Source organism: Rutidosis leptorrhynchoides, chromosome 7 (assembly GCF_046630445.1).
Source record: "Rutidosis leptorrhynchoides isolate AG116_Rl617_1_P2 chromosome 7, CSIRO_AGI_Rlap_v1, whole genome shotgun sequence".
Lineage (NCBI taxonomy): Eukaryota > Viridiplantae > Streptophyta > Magnoliopsida > Asterales > Asteraceae > Rutidosis > Rutidosis leptorrhynchoides.
The window spans coordinates 321,973,981-321,989,779 of NC_092339.1; the positions used below are offsets into that span (position 1 = coordinate 321,973,981).

At 34.9% G+C, this 15,799-nt stretch overlaps 1 protein-coding gene across 3 annotated transcripts; it reads right to left on the minus strand.

The window, feature by feature from the left end:
* Window positions 1-13,071: 13,071 nt before the first annotated feature.
* LOC139857285 (serine/arginine-rich splicing factor RSZ22A-like) lies at window positions 13,072-15,580 on the minus strand. Of its 3 annotated transcripts, XR_011762452.1 has the most exons (7): window positions 15,508-15,580; window positions 14,980-15,081; window positions 14,605-14,693; window positions 14,247-14,493; window positions 14,028-14,147; window positions 13,577-13,693; window positions 13,072-13,435 (listed from the first exon to the last, which is right to left on the minus strand). XR_011762452.1 is itself a non-coding variant. In XM_071846018.1 (6 exons), exons 2-6 carry the CDS (start codon window positions 15,066-15,068, stop codon window positions 13,657-13,659), a joined length of 582 nt encoding a protein of 193 aa, XP_071702119.1. In that variant the 5' UTR covers window positions 15,069-15,081; window positions 15,508-15,580; the 3' UTR covers window positions 13,072-13,656. The 3 variants fall into 3 exon arrangements, 2 of the variants coding, with proteins under 2 accessions (XP_071702119.1, XP_071702120.1); XM_071846018.1 differs by having other exon boundaries at window positions 13,072-13,693; XM_071846019.1 differs by lacking the exon at window positions 15,508-15,580 and adding an exon at window positions 15,359-15,380 and having other exon boundaries at window positions 13,072-13,693.
* Between the last annotated feature and the right edge of the window lie 219 nt (window positions 15,581-15,799).

Sequence of the window (15,799 nt, forward strand, 5' to 3'; positions counted from 1 at the left end):
TAAAAACAAGTTGTATCTTGTTAAGTTAGCATATCATTATGATATATTACAGGTCTTGAAGTGTTTTAAAAGTTAAGTTAGAAGGATCTATTTAGTTTGCGAATAAGTTTGAAATCATTCAAACTATGTTCTAGTTTATAAATTCTTATATAGATAACTATAAACATATGAATTGAACAAGAGTTGAAGTAGAGTTTTTACCTTAAGTTTAAAATGTAAAGTTGCTGGAAAGAAGTAGTAAAATAAATTTGAGAGAGTTCTTGCAAGTGTGTGTGAAAATTGAAAGTAAAATTTGGAAAATGAATGTGTAAAAATGAGTTAAAAATGGTGCTTATTTATAGGCTTGAAAATTTGGTTTTTAGTGAAAATATCTAAGATAAGTTAAAATATATTATGTCATGAATGACATATTACACCAATAATTGAAGATTTCTATTGGTATATACCAATAGTAAATACTTCTAGAAGCTGTGTATAGTACGAGTATAATACGGGTATAAAATATATAAAGATGTTTCATGAATCATATATAATGACAAAGATGTCATTTTCCATGATAAAAGGTTGAAAATGATGTTTTCCTACTAGTATATTCCAATAGTAAATACATCTTAATACAATACATATATATTTATTTTAACTTAGAAGTTATAACGTCGTTAAGCTTTATATATATATATATATCGTTTCGAAGTCCTTAAGTTAGTAGTCCAATTTTATGTATATAATCCATTGTTAATATATTTAATGAGATACTTAATTATCATATATTCAAGATAGATATAATCCATATATATCCGTATATATACATAAGTATATAATTAATACAAGTTATGATGTTCGTGAATCGTCGGACAAATAGATGGTCAAAGGGTAACTAATCATCCGAATAACAATTTCAAACTTTCTAGACTCAACTTTAGGGTTTTTGCTTATCGTGTAGGAACCATATAGAGTTTAGGGTTTAAATTTGGTCGGAAATTTCCGGGTCGTTACAGTACCCACCCGTTAAAGAAATTTCGTCCTCGAAATTTGGTAGAGGTTGTCATAAATAACAATAGGAATGTTTTCATGACAATTATGAGGTGATAATGAAGTTTTATCTTTATTGATAGATATAGATAAAATATTTCGATCATGTGAAGCGTACGAGCGAAGCTATCATAAAAGAGAGTGGAATGAGTAATATGATATCGTTTTAACTGATGACGTGGTTTAGAATTGATTTCCGGGATTTAAGGGATTTAAAGAAAATCTTATGTAATAAGATTTGGTTCTTCGATGATTTAGAAAACAGGATCTCCTTTGATTTAATGCGATAATCTGTTTCGATTTCTTTGTCGGATATTTCACTATAAATCCACCTCCTTCCCTTTCTTACTTCCATACCTCACATCTCTTACTCTTCCTCCTCTAATTCATACCTTAAGGTATCCTTTAAAATGCTTCATCCCGTTCTGATTTTTGTTATACTTCTAACTTTCATATCTTTCATTCTTCTCTTTCATCTACCGCTAGAAGAATCTATTCACTTTTATGATTTTCTTGGAATTATAATGTTTCTAATTCTCCCGTGTCTTTACGTCGCCATACGTATTGATACACACGGTTTGTAGTTTCTGGGTGGTTATTGGGTTTGATATCTTTCCTTATATTTCGATGCTCCTGCTTCTGTTTTTCATAATCATTGTCATCCATAGTTAATACTCTCTCCTATTTGCTGTAATCTATACCTCAATTTCTATTTTGGGACTTTGTCCCTTCGTTTCTTCTTCCCGTCCTTGAGTCAAGCGATCAATAGTTCGAAATTCGTAGGTATAAAATTCGGAATGAACATAGTTAATGCTCTAAGAAAGGAATGGTAATGGCACGATTTTGATTTGTCAAATTACCAGAATATCCAGGAAAATAGAACTATCAAGATGATTTGTTCTTAATATGTTTCGGAATTGGATAGAATGTAAAAGTCGTGTAACATGGCACATGATGACGGTACTGTGAATCATCATATTCCATTAGAAACTTAACATGACTTACTGTAATATAATGAAGTTGATCAAGTTTCATTATATTATACTAGTTCATGCATCAGTTCCCAACACTGCTTCAGAACATTCCTATTTTAAACTTGAAGGATTTAGAAACTAACACAGTTTCCTTTATATTGTAACGCAGATATTACAGAGAGATAAATGATTTCAGATAAGGATAGTGGTGAAAATATCTTCAGAAATATTGAGGATATTTATAATGAAAGATATGATAATATCTTGGAATTTCTAATGTCGAAGGATGATGATGAAGATTGACCCGTAAGGGTTTAGATTCAGAAGCAAGGTGTTTGCTACAGAATCGTCATAATTCTTTATGTACAAGTTTAGTCCTTGTAACTTGTTCAGAGTCTCCTTCATGGTTTGTTCAATCCGGTTTTCAGTACCAATTTTCTATCGAGCGTTCCTAACACTTACTTCTTTTATCATCAACATTTGGTCATTAAGACCTTCTACAACATGCTGCTTCGTCAGTATTTTCAAAGTTATCGGATCTGGGTCATTGGTTATCAAACCAAGATGGTTTAAGGAGAATTGTATTTTTAGATGATTAAACGCTGATGGTAATATGATGGAATATAAAAGGTTCTCCGGTAACGATGGCGAAAGAACAACGTACATATATATATCGAGATTGTAATAAGAGTAGTCTTACTGAGATATCGAAGTGGAGCTGTGACAAAATTAGTTAATTGAAAAGGAATCGCGTGATTGTTTTTGCTAATGGATGATAAGGAATTCGATGCGGATACGTTTTAACTATAACTTCGAGTTCAAAAATTTTTAGGTGCATAACTGTATGCATAAATCTTTATTCCGTAGACGAGGTGCGGCTGGTTGAACTTCTCGATCGAGATGTTTTCAAGAATCATGAAAAGTTGTGAATGCGAATTGTAATCGTCAAGATACAAATGAGGTTTAAAATAGAATCAAGTGGCAAACTTGAAGGATTGTTTAGTTTCATATGTAATAATCATCATTTTAACTCATTTTTAATTGTCTAAAGTTAGCAGTCCAATAGTCCGATTGTCCAATGGTTCAATAAATTCATATATGAACTAAATATATAATATTCGAATTACTTAATACGTATCGTGACCCGTGTACTGGTCTCGGTGTCGATCACAACTCAAAGTATATATATATTTTGGAATCAACTCGGACCCTGTATAGCCAACTCCCACCTTCACATATAGAGTGTCTATGGTTGTTCCGAAATATATATATAGATGGATCAATATGATAAGTCGAAACCTTGTATACGTGTCCCGTTATTTAAAATGCGTAAAATAAATAAATATATATCATGACCCATTATACAACGTGTTGTCTCAGAATTAATCCGACGTGTTGTTGTACATGTGTCCCGACGGTATGTAAAGTACAGAAATTAAAATTGCAAGAATGTAAATTGCGATAAATTAAATATAATCAGTTAGCTGGGAACAGTTAGCCGGAACAGTTAGCGTGTAATCCTATCACAATTTCAATTAATTAATTCATCTGTTTCTAACAATTTTTATTTTGCCAATGTTTCTTCATTATGCCACTTGTTGGATTCGGATAGGTAAAAATCCAAATATGAAATTTAAATGGAAATGGTTAATCTGGGGTGAACGGATACGTATATCGGTAATTGTAAGTAGGATAATAAATGATCGTTGAATCAGATTCGAAGAATGTACAGTGTAACTTGTTAATGTGAATTCTAAATATTCCTTGGGTACTACCCACCCGTTAAAATATTTTCATCATTAACAGTTTGTACGAATGAAATTTTTAATTACAATCTTTATGAAAATATATTTGCATATATATTTTCTTCGGAGGTAACTATGAATTTAATGAGTCAATAAAATATTCAACTCATTTGATTTATCGTTATTACTAGATTACATAATCTCCAAAACATTAGAGATTACATAATCGTCATGTCGAACGAAGAACGATACGTAAAGAAGAGGTAATCGGTGTAGAATGATATGTAGAACAAAGATCATATTCGAAGTTCAGATGATGATGTTGAGGTACGTGGTGCGGATGTGATTGTTGGTGGTGGTAATGATACGGTTGGTGTTGATGCTGATGATGTCGTTGACGTCGATGATGCTACTGGTACTGAAGATTGCGAGGTTGATGTTGTTAACGGTACTGGTTATGCTGCTGGTGCTGCTGCTGGTGTTTGTAACCTTCGCACCGTGTTCTCCAAAGCCGTCACACGAGCGCGAAGTTCGTTAATTTCTGCTAGTACACCAGGATGATTGGCGGTTGGAGTGAGCGAATGAACAAGATCCGAAATATGGGATAGGATATAATCGTGACGAGATACTCGAGAAATGAGAGAGAAAATGGTTTCTCGAACAGGTTCGCCGGTAAGTGCTTCAGGTTCGTCGCCAATGGGGCAATTCGGTGGGTGAAAGGGATCACCTTCTTCTTGTCTCCAATAATTTAGTATACTACGAACCCATCCCTAATTCATCCAGAATAGATGATGAGAAATTGGTTGATCCATTCCAGTGACGATGCCTTCGGAGCCCGAATGGAAATCCATATCAGCGTAGCTGTCGGAGTCGGAGGAATTCGAACTGGACGCGGAGTTCATCTTGTAGAGTCGGGGAAATGAATTTTTGGTTTGGAATAGATTATAGGAGTTGGTTTTGGTATTCTTCAATACATAATTTACATATGTATTTATAATACTCAAAATCCCGTGAATTACGGAGAATCTTTGAAATTCGTCAGGCAATGTCTATAGCAACAGATACGCTAGGATACGAATTTTGTCTATACACTATCGATGCACCAAATGCAGTAAGACGTGTCTAGACTTAAGAATACTAAGCAGGCAATTCTTAAGGATGATAAGCAGATGATTTTCGACTAGATATGATAAGCAAAACTTTTGACATGTAGACACGGTCAAAGTCCAGACTCACTAATGCATCCTAACAACTACCAGTTAGACACACTAATGCAAGGCCTGGTTCGCTAAGACCAACGCTCTGATACCACATGAGACGACCCGACCCAATCCATAGGGACGAATACAATAACATATGATAACATTGCGAGGTACTTGACCTCTATATGATACATTTTACAAACGTTGCATTTATTCTTAAAAGGCAAACTATCATTACATCAATATTTGACATTTTCGTCTAACATTTCATAATATCCAAATGACCTAATCTGTCATTTACTTATTTATATTCTCTATTGAACTCCAATGACTCGAATGCAACGTCTTTGTATCATGGCTTAAAAAGGTCCCAAGTAGTATCCTTAACATGAGCTAATGCACAGCGGAAGACTTAATTCATACCTGAGAATAACATGCTTTAAAACGTCAACATAAAGTTGGTGAGATATATAGGTTTGATGCTAGCAGCGTTATAACAATGGAACACAAGATTTCATATATAAACATTTTAATAAAAATATTCTAAGTGGTTGAGCACTTGGTAACCATACTTAACATTTAATCACGTCGCATATTCCCTTTATTATGAAATCTTACTACACCGTACCAAGGTGTAGTCACGAAACGAAGTACTGTGCAACCGTTGAATACTGGTCGTCCAGTCCGGTTGGGGTTGTCAGGCCCGATAGATCTATCAACAGGATTCGCGTTTACAATACCGCTGTAAATAACAGTTACCAAGCTACAGGGAAGTATGCAAGTGGTACAACTCAACGTAGAATATATTTTTCAGTTACTTGTGTCCATAACGTAAAACATAAAATACATGTATTCTCATCCCGAAATATTTAGAGTTTAAAAGTGGGACTATATACTCACTTTTGTCTTGAAGATATGTAATTTCGACTTGGTCTCCGATTGATATCACGAACCTATCCATATATAATATATCAATACCTTTTCTTTTTAAACAATCGTCACATATATATACTTATAATACTTTTAATACTTTTAATAATTCCTTAGTCCGTAGTTAGCAGTCCGATGTTAGTAATTGAATTTTAATGGTTCATATTTAGTTGTTTAATAAACCCCCAATGAAATAAATAAAACCCCCATCGTATATGTATTGGTCGAGATTAATCTTGACCCATGGTACCGTGTTGTCAAATGACGTATTGCGTACATAAAGTACCGGTGTTGTCAAATGACGTGTTGCGTACGTTCATGAGGTCTTATGATTAATCTTCTCGTGTTGTTTACGGGTGGTCCTGAAATATATAAAATTAAATCATGAGTAAATATATATGAAATATCATATTAATTAGGAAAGATATGATTTATTTAATTTTTCTCCAATTATTTTCGTTGTTAAACAAGCTTTGGACACCCGATCTTATTTTAGTCGTAGTTTCTTCGTTACAACTCCGTTTTTGTTGATTCAACTTGCCATCTCCTTGGATCGAGTCAAAATTTAAGAATATGAACTGTAAATACCATGGTTTATATTCGTGATCACAGGTTATAGTCCATACTCTAGGTGAATCTTATGAAAGTAATCATTTTTGTCATAAAAACAACATTTAATGGTCATTTTTCTAAAAATACTTATACTTTGAATTAAACCATGAAATTTTTATGTGTTAACATATTTATAAGAAATATCATTTTTCCAGAACATGAACTTCTAAATCAAAGTTCAAGATGGTTTTTAATTATCCAACCCAAAACAGCCCCCGGTTACACTCCGACGCCGTAGATTCAGTTTTAAGGTGTTCTTTGTAAAAACAAGTTGTATCTTGTTAAGTTAGCATATCATTATGATATATTACAGGTCTTGAAGTGTTTTAAAAGTTAAGTTAGAAGGATCTATTTAGTTTGCGAATAAGTTTGAAATCATTCAAACTATGTTCTAGTTTATAAATTCTTATATAGATAACTATAAACATATGAATTGAACAAGAGTTGAAGTAGAGTTTTTACCTTAAGTTTAAAATGTAAAGTTGCTGAAAAGAAGTAGTAAAATAAATTTGAGAGAGTTCTTGCAAGTGTGTGTGAAAATTGAAAGTAAAATTTGGAAAATGAATGTGTAAAAATGAGTTAAAAATGGTGCTTATTTATAGGCTTGAAAATTTGGTTTTTAGTGAAAATATCTAAGATAAGTTAAAATATATTATGTCATGAATGACATATTACACCAATAATTGAAGATTTCTATTGGTATATACCAATAGTAAATACTTCTAGAAGCTGTGTATAGTACGAGTATAATACGGGTATAAAATATATAAAGATGTTTCATGAATCATATATAATGACAAAGATGTCATTTTCCATGATAAAAGGTTGAAAATGATGTTTTCCTACTAGTATATTCCAATAGTAAATACATCTTAATACAATACATATATATTTATTTTAACTTAGAAGTTATAACGTCGTTAAGCTTTATATATATATATATATCGTTTCGAAGTCCTTAAGTTAGTAGTCCAATTTTATGTATATAATCCATTGTTAATATATTTAATGAGATACTTAATTATCATATATTCAAGATAGATATAATCCATATATATCCGTATATATACATAAGTATATAATTAATACAAGTTATGATGTTCGTGAATCGTCGGACAAATAGATGGTCAAAGGGTAACTAATCATCCGAATAACAATTTCAAACTTTCTAGACTCAACTTTAGGGTTTTTGCTTATCGTGTAGGAACCATATAGAGTTTAGGGTTTAAATTTGGTCGGAAATTTCCGGGTCGTTACATTAGCTGACGTTAGTTGACGCTACTTGACGTTAGCTGACGTAACTTGACGTTAGTTGACGTTACTTGACGTTACTTGACGTTAGTGGACGTTAGTTGACGTTACTTGACGTTAGTTGACGTTAGTGGACGTTACTTGACGTTAGTCGACGTTACATGACGTTACTTGACGTTAGTGGACGTTAGTTGACGTTACTTGACTTTACTTGACGTTAGTGGACGTTACTTGACTTTACTTGACGTTAGTTGATATTACTTGATGTTAGTTGTCGTTAGTTGACGTTAGTGGACGTTAGTTGTCGTTACTTAACGTTATTTGACGTTAGTTGACGTTAGTTGGCGTTAGTGGACGTTAATTGACGTTAGTTGATGTTAGTTGACGTTAGTTAACGTTAGTGGACGTTACTTGACGTTACTTGACGTTACTTGACGTTAGTTGACGTTAGTGGACGTTAGTGGACGTTAGTTGACGTTAGTCAACGTTACTTGACGTTAGTTGACGTAAGTGGACGTTAGTTGACGTGAGTTGATGTTAGTTGTCGTTACTTGACGTTAGTTGACGTTAGTTGACGTTAGTTGACGTTAGTTGACGTTACTTGACGTTACTTGATGTTACTTGACGTTAGTGTTACTTGTCGTTACTTGACGTAACTTGACGTTACTTGACGTTACTTGACGTTAGTGGACGTTACTTGACGTTAGTGGACGTAACTTGACGTAACTTAACGTTACTTGACGTAACTTGACGTAACTTGACGTTAGTTGACGTTACTTGACGTTAGTTGACGTTAGTTGACGTTACTTGACGTTACTTCACGTTCCTTCACGTTACTTGACGTTACTTGATGTTACTTGACGTTAGTTGACGTTAGTGGACGTTACTTGACGTAACTTGACGTTAGTTGACGTTAGTGGACGTAACTTGACGTAACTTAACGTTACTTGACGTAACTTGACGTATTAACGTTACTTGACGTTAGTGGACTGATATGCTCGAATCGGACAGTTAATAATTAAGGGAGACTTACTCAAAATAATGAAATATGAGCTATCAATATTTCATTGAAAATGGGCCTATTGGAGGAGGCTAAGCACCCTCTGTTCCCTCCCTATCTCCGCTACTGATTAAGCCTGCTTATAACATGTGAACATTCCAAGTCATCCATAGATGCATCATGCATATGCATGGACTTTATGCCTCCAATTATTAGTTTTGCGGAGGTGATTTTAAAATTGTATAAAGATGTGTTGGATCTAGTGCATGTGCATTGATTAATAAATATTGTTAAAATAAGTAAGGTGATGTTTCTTTTCAGGGTCGTCTCAACAATTTACAGGTCCTAGACGAAAATAAAAGTGAGTCCACATATACGTTAAATTTTTTTACCACGCATAAAAAATATTACTCCAATTTATCTATTTATTTACTTTTACTTTCATTTTATTTAACTATTAAAAACAATGTATTTTAACTTTCATTTTTTTACCACGCATAAACAATGTAGTGTGACATGTATCTTAAATAGTGAAGATTGTTTGTTTTTTTATGTCTGCCAAATAACTTAAGCAACACTTAGAATGCGAGTTTGCAAACAAAATTTATTTTATCTTATGTCTTCAGAAAAATAAAAAGCAATAAGAACATCTGCGGGCGCGCAAACATAAGATATAAGAGATAATAAGATGAGTGAAAAACAAACAAGGCCTAAGAGTAAGTATTTATATTCATCGATCATCATACATATCCTATTCTAGTTACTAAAGTTATGATATTTCTCAAGAGATCTCAAGTCCAACCCTTACAACATATCAAAAAAGGTTACGTGATAATTCTGTCAAGTCAGTACATCTGAGTCAAGATTATCCTCTAAAACCCGAGTAGCTTAAACGAAAAAACCTTATTCATTAGAATTTTTGATCTTATAATGAACTTTATATTAGGAAGGTGATATACTGATATACCAGGAGTTTTTATTCATACAACAAATTATACATTATTAAGTTGTACTCTATGCATGCACTCTCAAAATAAGTGTTGTATGTTACACAATCTGAGAATTTGGGTGATGGTGTAGCAGGAAAGTTATCAAACGACAATGGGATTGAATGGAGAGGAGATTCGGGACTTAACGATGATGCCGATGTCATTGAAGATCTAGTCGGAGGATACTACAACGCTGGTGACAACACCAAGTTCCATTACCCAATGTCATTCGCGATGACAATGTTGAGTTGGAGTGTAATCGAGTACAAGCACAAGTCCATCAACGAGTATGATCACATTCGGGAACTAATCAAATGGGGAACCGATTACTTACTCCGTACCTTCAACTCATCATCTTCCACAATCGACCATATTTACACTCAAGTGGGTGGATCTCAATATGGTTCAACATTACCAGATGACCACAATTGTTGGCAAAGGCCCGAAGATATGGACTACAATCGGTCAACACAAAAGATAACATCAGGACCTGATCTTGCAGGCGAAATGACAGCTGCATTGGCAGCTGCATCCATCGTTTTTAAAGAAGACGTTACATACTCCAAGAAGCTTGTGCAGGGAGCCACTACGCTATGGGAGTTTGCTACAGATAAAGACAAACGCAACGCTTACTCTAAAGGCCACCCTTTTATAGAGCCTTATTACAACTCAACGGGGTTTTACGACGAGTATATTTGGAGTAGTGCATGGATGTACTTTGCGACTGGTAACACGAGTTACTTATCGTTGGCTACAAATTTGGAAGTTGTTAAACAAGCAAAGGCATTAGCAAGTAACTTTGATCCTATTCATGAAAAGTGGGTTCTTAGTTGGGATAATAAGTTACCAGCATCCATGTTGTTACTAACACGGCTACGCTTGTTCTTGAACCCTGGTTACCCTTACGGTGACATGCTAAGGAGTTACCATAATGCCACAAATGTCGCCATGTGTTCATACCTTCTTCGTCAGTATCAAATCTTTAATAGGACTCAAGGTACGCATAACCCGAACATTACCTGATAAAGTATTATGTTTGACCTATAAGACCTATTGCAATGTAGTGTGTTAGAGTCCATGTGATCGGACCATGCCTCCAACACGGCGTGACACGATGTGTTGAGGTTAAAAAAATGTTGGTGTGTTGCTTTTGGCACGCCACCTAACTTTCAATCATATTTTGATACATCATTCAACACGCCACCCCACTATTGTACTTCTCATTTTACCAACACGTCTGCTACATCAGCATCAATTAAGCCACCCGACCCCACCCTTAAAATTTTCTCATTACAATATGTCTAAGAAAGATATGTGAAATGTTTGTGTACGTAGATGGGTTAATCGAACTGAGACAAGGTTCGGAGCAAAATCTAAAGTATGTAGTCAATGTTGTATTCTTGGCTTCACTTTATGTGGATTACGCTGATACTGCACAACTTCCGGGTTTGTATTGTGGCTCGACTTTTATCCCTTTGGATAACTTACGCGACTTCGCCACATCTCAGGTTCAAACCAATACCTTTTGTTGTAAAGTTATTTTCACATTTATAGCCATCTGTTAATATAGGTTTTGCCTGTAGATGGACTACGTTATGGGCAAAAACCCAATGAATATGAGTTATGTGGTTGGATACGGCAACAAATATCCAGAACATGTTCACCATCGAGCTGCATCGATACCAAATAACAAAATCAAATATTCTTGCAAAGGTGGGCTTCAATGGTTGTCTTCGGATGAACCTAATCCAAACATTATATTGGGCGCTATGGTTGGTGGTCCAGACCAATTTGACAGGTTTCTAGACGAACGTTCGAATTACAGCTACACTGAACTCACCTTGGCTGGAAATGTTGGCTTGGTTGCTGCACTTGTGACACTCACTGTGACTGCTACTGGTGGCAACAATATCGATGTAAAATCTATAACGGCCGCAGTCCCGGAATCCAAACGCTAGCCTTTGGAATTCTATTTGTGATGCAGGAAAACATGTGGACGGGTTAGGGATTTCTTTCTCTAATTCTTTCATACGCTCAATCGGGGACGGGAAAAGCACTTCTTTTTGGGATGACATTTGGGTGGGGAACGCAAGGTTTAAGGACAGATTCAAAAGACTACACAGGCTAGAGATTGACAAAGATATCAACATCAGTAGCAAAATCGAAGAATTTAAGGGAGATGAGCTCGGCAATTGGGCCTATCCACCGATGGGCCGAACGAATAGTGAACTAAATGAGTTGCGTGATACTGTTCGGAACTTGCAGCTGACCGAAGGTAAAAAAGACTGTTGGAGCTGGAATCTTAATTCGAAGGGCATTTATACGGTCAAGGACTGTTCGGTTCTTATCGAAAAAGTCATTCTACTACGGGCGGTTAATTCTATTGAGTCGTTGCGAAATGGTTTGGTTCCAAAAAAGGTGGAGGTGTTTATTTGGCGGGCGAGATTAGGACGTATACCGGTAAGATTCGAGTTAGATAAAAGGGGCATCGACTTGAATAGTGTGAGATGCCCGATTTGTGATGGTGACATTGAGACGGTGGAGCATATACTTTTTTCCTGTCAAGTGGCAAAAGACATTTGGGCTAAAGTTCTTAAATGGTGGGGGTATAATTCGGCTATATTCGGGTTTGGGGATATTTTTAATGGTACTTTCGGTGGTGTAGCACAGGATCATAAAAAGAATCAATGGCAAGCGGTTTGTTGGGTGGTTTGCTACATTTTATGGAAGAATAGAAATGCAAAGGTGTTCAAGAATAAGCTCGAGACAGTCCCATCTTTATTTAGCGAGGTTCAAGTTCTTTCATATGATTGGATTTCACGACGTTGCAAGGGTCATATTATGGATTGACTACAATGGTTTTCACACCCTTAGTTTTAACTCCTTTTGTTAGTTGCAGTCTTTGCAATTAGCTTAGGGCGATGTAATTTGTTATCCTTATTTCTTTCGTGATGTATCGTGCTGTTAAGGTTGCCCAGTCAACCATGTACTATTCGTGATTGTTTAATATAAGTCTTTCTTGCTTTTCAAAAAAAAAAGAATGCTTAAGTTTGCAAGTTTTGTTTCATCAATTTAACAAGTTTTAATTAGCCAAAAAAAAATCATTCCAAAAACATGTTTCTTTGCCAGTTTAATTTCTCATTGTTTAAGTTGATATATCATATTTGCTTTTTTTTTTTTTTTTTTTTTTTCTGAACCTTAATTTTCAAAGTAAATTATAGAACCACTGAGTTAGATACACCAATCCTATACCTTTTTTCGCCACACTAACACCTTATTTTCTTCCTTCGCAAAAAAAAAAAAAAAATAAATAAATAAATAAATAAAATAAAAAAAGAAATAAATAAAAATCATTGGTAAAATTTCTATTAAGGCGAACGCAGAGTGGTCTATTTTCACAGCTTCATTTGATGATGACTTATGCAACTTTCATCAGATCAGTGAATATATTTCAGAAACAGATCAGAGTACCTGCCATGTCATTCGTTTTTGATGCCATTAACCAAAAACGAGTATTTAGATGAGCATACGACAGCAGTTGATAATCAAACAAGGCCAGCAGGGACCCACAATCATTCAAATGATGATCCCTTAGCAGAAGCAGAAAAAAACCAGTGATGTGCAGTAGCAGAAAATCAATGAAGTGCAGAAGCAGTAAACCAATGAAGTGCAGAAGCAGAAAATCAATGATGCATAACACCTCGACAAAAACAAACATACCACTTTAGCACTCTTCTATTAATATACTACCACATACCATACATTGTCTATAAATAACTCTGATTAAGTAGATAAATGCAAATAATAAAACATAGTACTTTTAAAAGTTTAGAACCTTCACCAAATTCAAGCAGATAAAGTTGAAAACATGTCAGCACATGTAACATATTTCAAGATACTAGCAGTGCATCTCCATAATCATCAGCTCCTGCTGCGTCGTCGGTCCTTTAGCCCGTTTCTGAAAAGAACAAACATATAGTTATGTAAACAACATTAAAAACTTAATAAAACCGTAGTAAAATACTCATGTAGTCCTTTAACAAATGATTTACAAGCGCATCTACAATAAATATAGTTAAATAATACATCAAAAAACATTAACTACAACAGGGTTAAGCAACTGAACAAACTAAAACCAAATCTGCATGTATATAATATATAATATACCACTATTCTACACATGTGTGTGAAGGTGAACAATAGTAGTCATTATAGATACCTCAAATTAACAGGATTACATTGCCTAAGTAAAAAAACAAACAAACTAATACACAAATTTGAGCAATCCTCACCCATTTGCATATGGGACCTCGTCTCGTGCACGATACGGTGGTGACCTGCTATAGTTTGTCCTACGGGGTGGTGACAAACTACGCCGTGGTGGAGAGCGGCCCCCACGAGGACTATAACTCCTGCATAGAAAAAAGTCAACTCTCATATTTTTGAGTCAACAAACGTTTGCTTAACCAAAGTAGCGAACTAATAATTATCTATTGATTACACAATCTCACCTCCGACCATAGCTAGGGCTACGGCGATATCTGGCAACCGGACTTCGACTGCGGCTGCGGCGTCTACCGCCACCGCCACCACCACGACCATGGCACTCACGGGCAAAATGACCCGACTCACCACACTCATAACACTTCAGATCGGACCCACCGGAACGACCACCACGACCTCCGCCACGACCACCGCCGCCACCTCTTTCTCCATTTCTAGAGTTGTGAGACATTTCTACTCTCCAACCATTCTTACCTGGATTGGTTAATAATAGATGAAAACCCAAAAAGGAAAGAAAAAGAAAAAAAAAAAAAAACTAGCCTGAATATACATAACAGATGAAAAGCATATAAAACATATATATACCATCAAGTTCACGAATGGCATCCTGAGCATCTCGTTTGTCATCGAAATCAACAAAACCATAGCCAGGAGGTCGTCTTGCAACCCACACACTACATGTGACAGGCATAGAAAAAAAGCAAGAATTAAAATCCTATAATGTTTTCCTATTTATATAAACAGCTAAATAAGTTTAGCAGTAAAAGTTGTCATGTGATAACATTTGTTTCCTGTGCAAACAAACGAAGCAATTAACATAATGAAGTCCATAGTTATATGTATCATGCATAATAGGTATTCAAACTGATCACCAATGGCAGTTCACGTGAAATGAAAACTTCATTTTCTAATCATAGTATCTTAACCTAAAGAAGTTGAATAATAAACTTCATTGCTCACCTACGGATGACGCCGAACGTGCGGAATTCATCCTCAATTTCTCTTTCGCTAACCCTAGGATCCAAATTACCAACATAAACACGAGACATCTTCAACAATCACCTGTCAAAATAACCAAATGTGGTTAAGAGTCTACATATGTAAAAACCAAGAGCAAAAATTAGAACACAAAAAGTTATATTGCGTATTATTATATTTCAGAATATACAAAGAAAACAAATAAATTAGGGTTACGGTCGCAAGCCTCACATAGCATGTATAATCAACACCTATAGTAGATCTACGATTTAGACTAGCAAAATTATATAAACATAAATATCAGTATATATACAATAATCAGAAAATAAATAATTTCAATAAATTCGTGAGTAGCAGAAACCTAGAGAGTACGAAAAGTATCAACAACTGTAAAACGTCGTAAATAGGTTACGAAGTAAAATTAGGGTTAGTGGATAAGAATCAAACAAAAATCAGACGAAAGTATTTGAGTAATTACGAGAACGAAAAGATAGGGGGGGGAGTAAGTACCTGAAGAAACCCTAGAATGAAGGAGGCCGTGAGAAAGAAATTAGAAAGAAAGTCTGTATTCCAAAAGACAAAATTATAAGTACGGCGGTTTCTGCAAAAAAATGCTGATTTAGTCTTAAATTTTTATTTTGAAAAGGTCACTCGTTCTTGTAACAACGATCCTTGATATTGGCCATCGTTAAAAAAATTCGTCAACTCTTTTCATGTGCTAAGCACACAAGGCTATTTTTGTCAAATGACAATCATTCTATTTCTCTATGTTTTTTTTACCATATCAGTTCATCCCTAAATC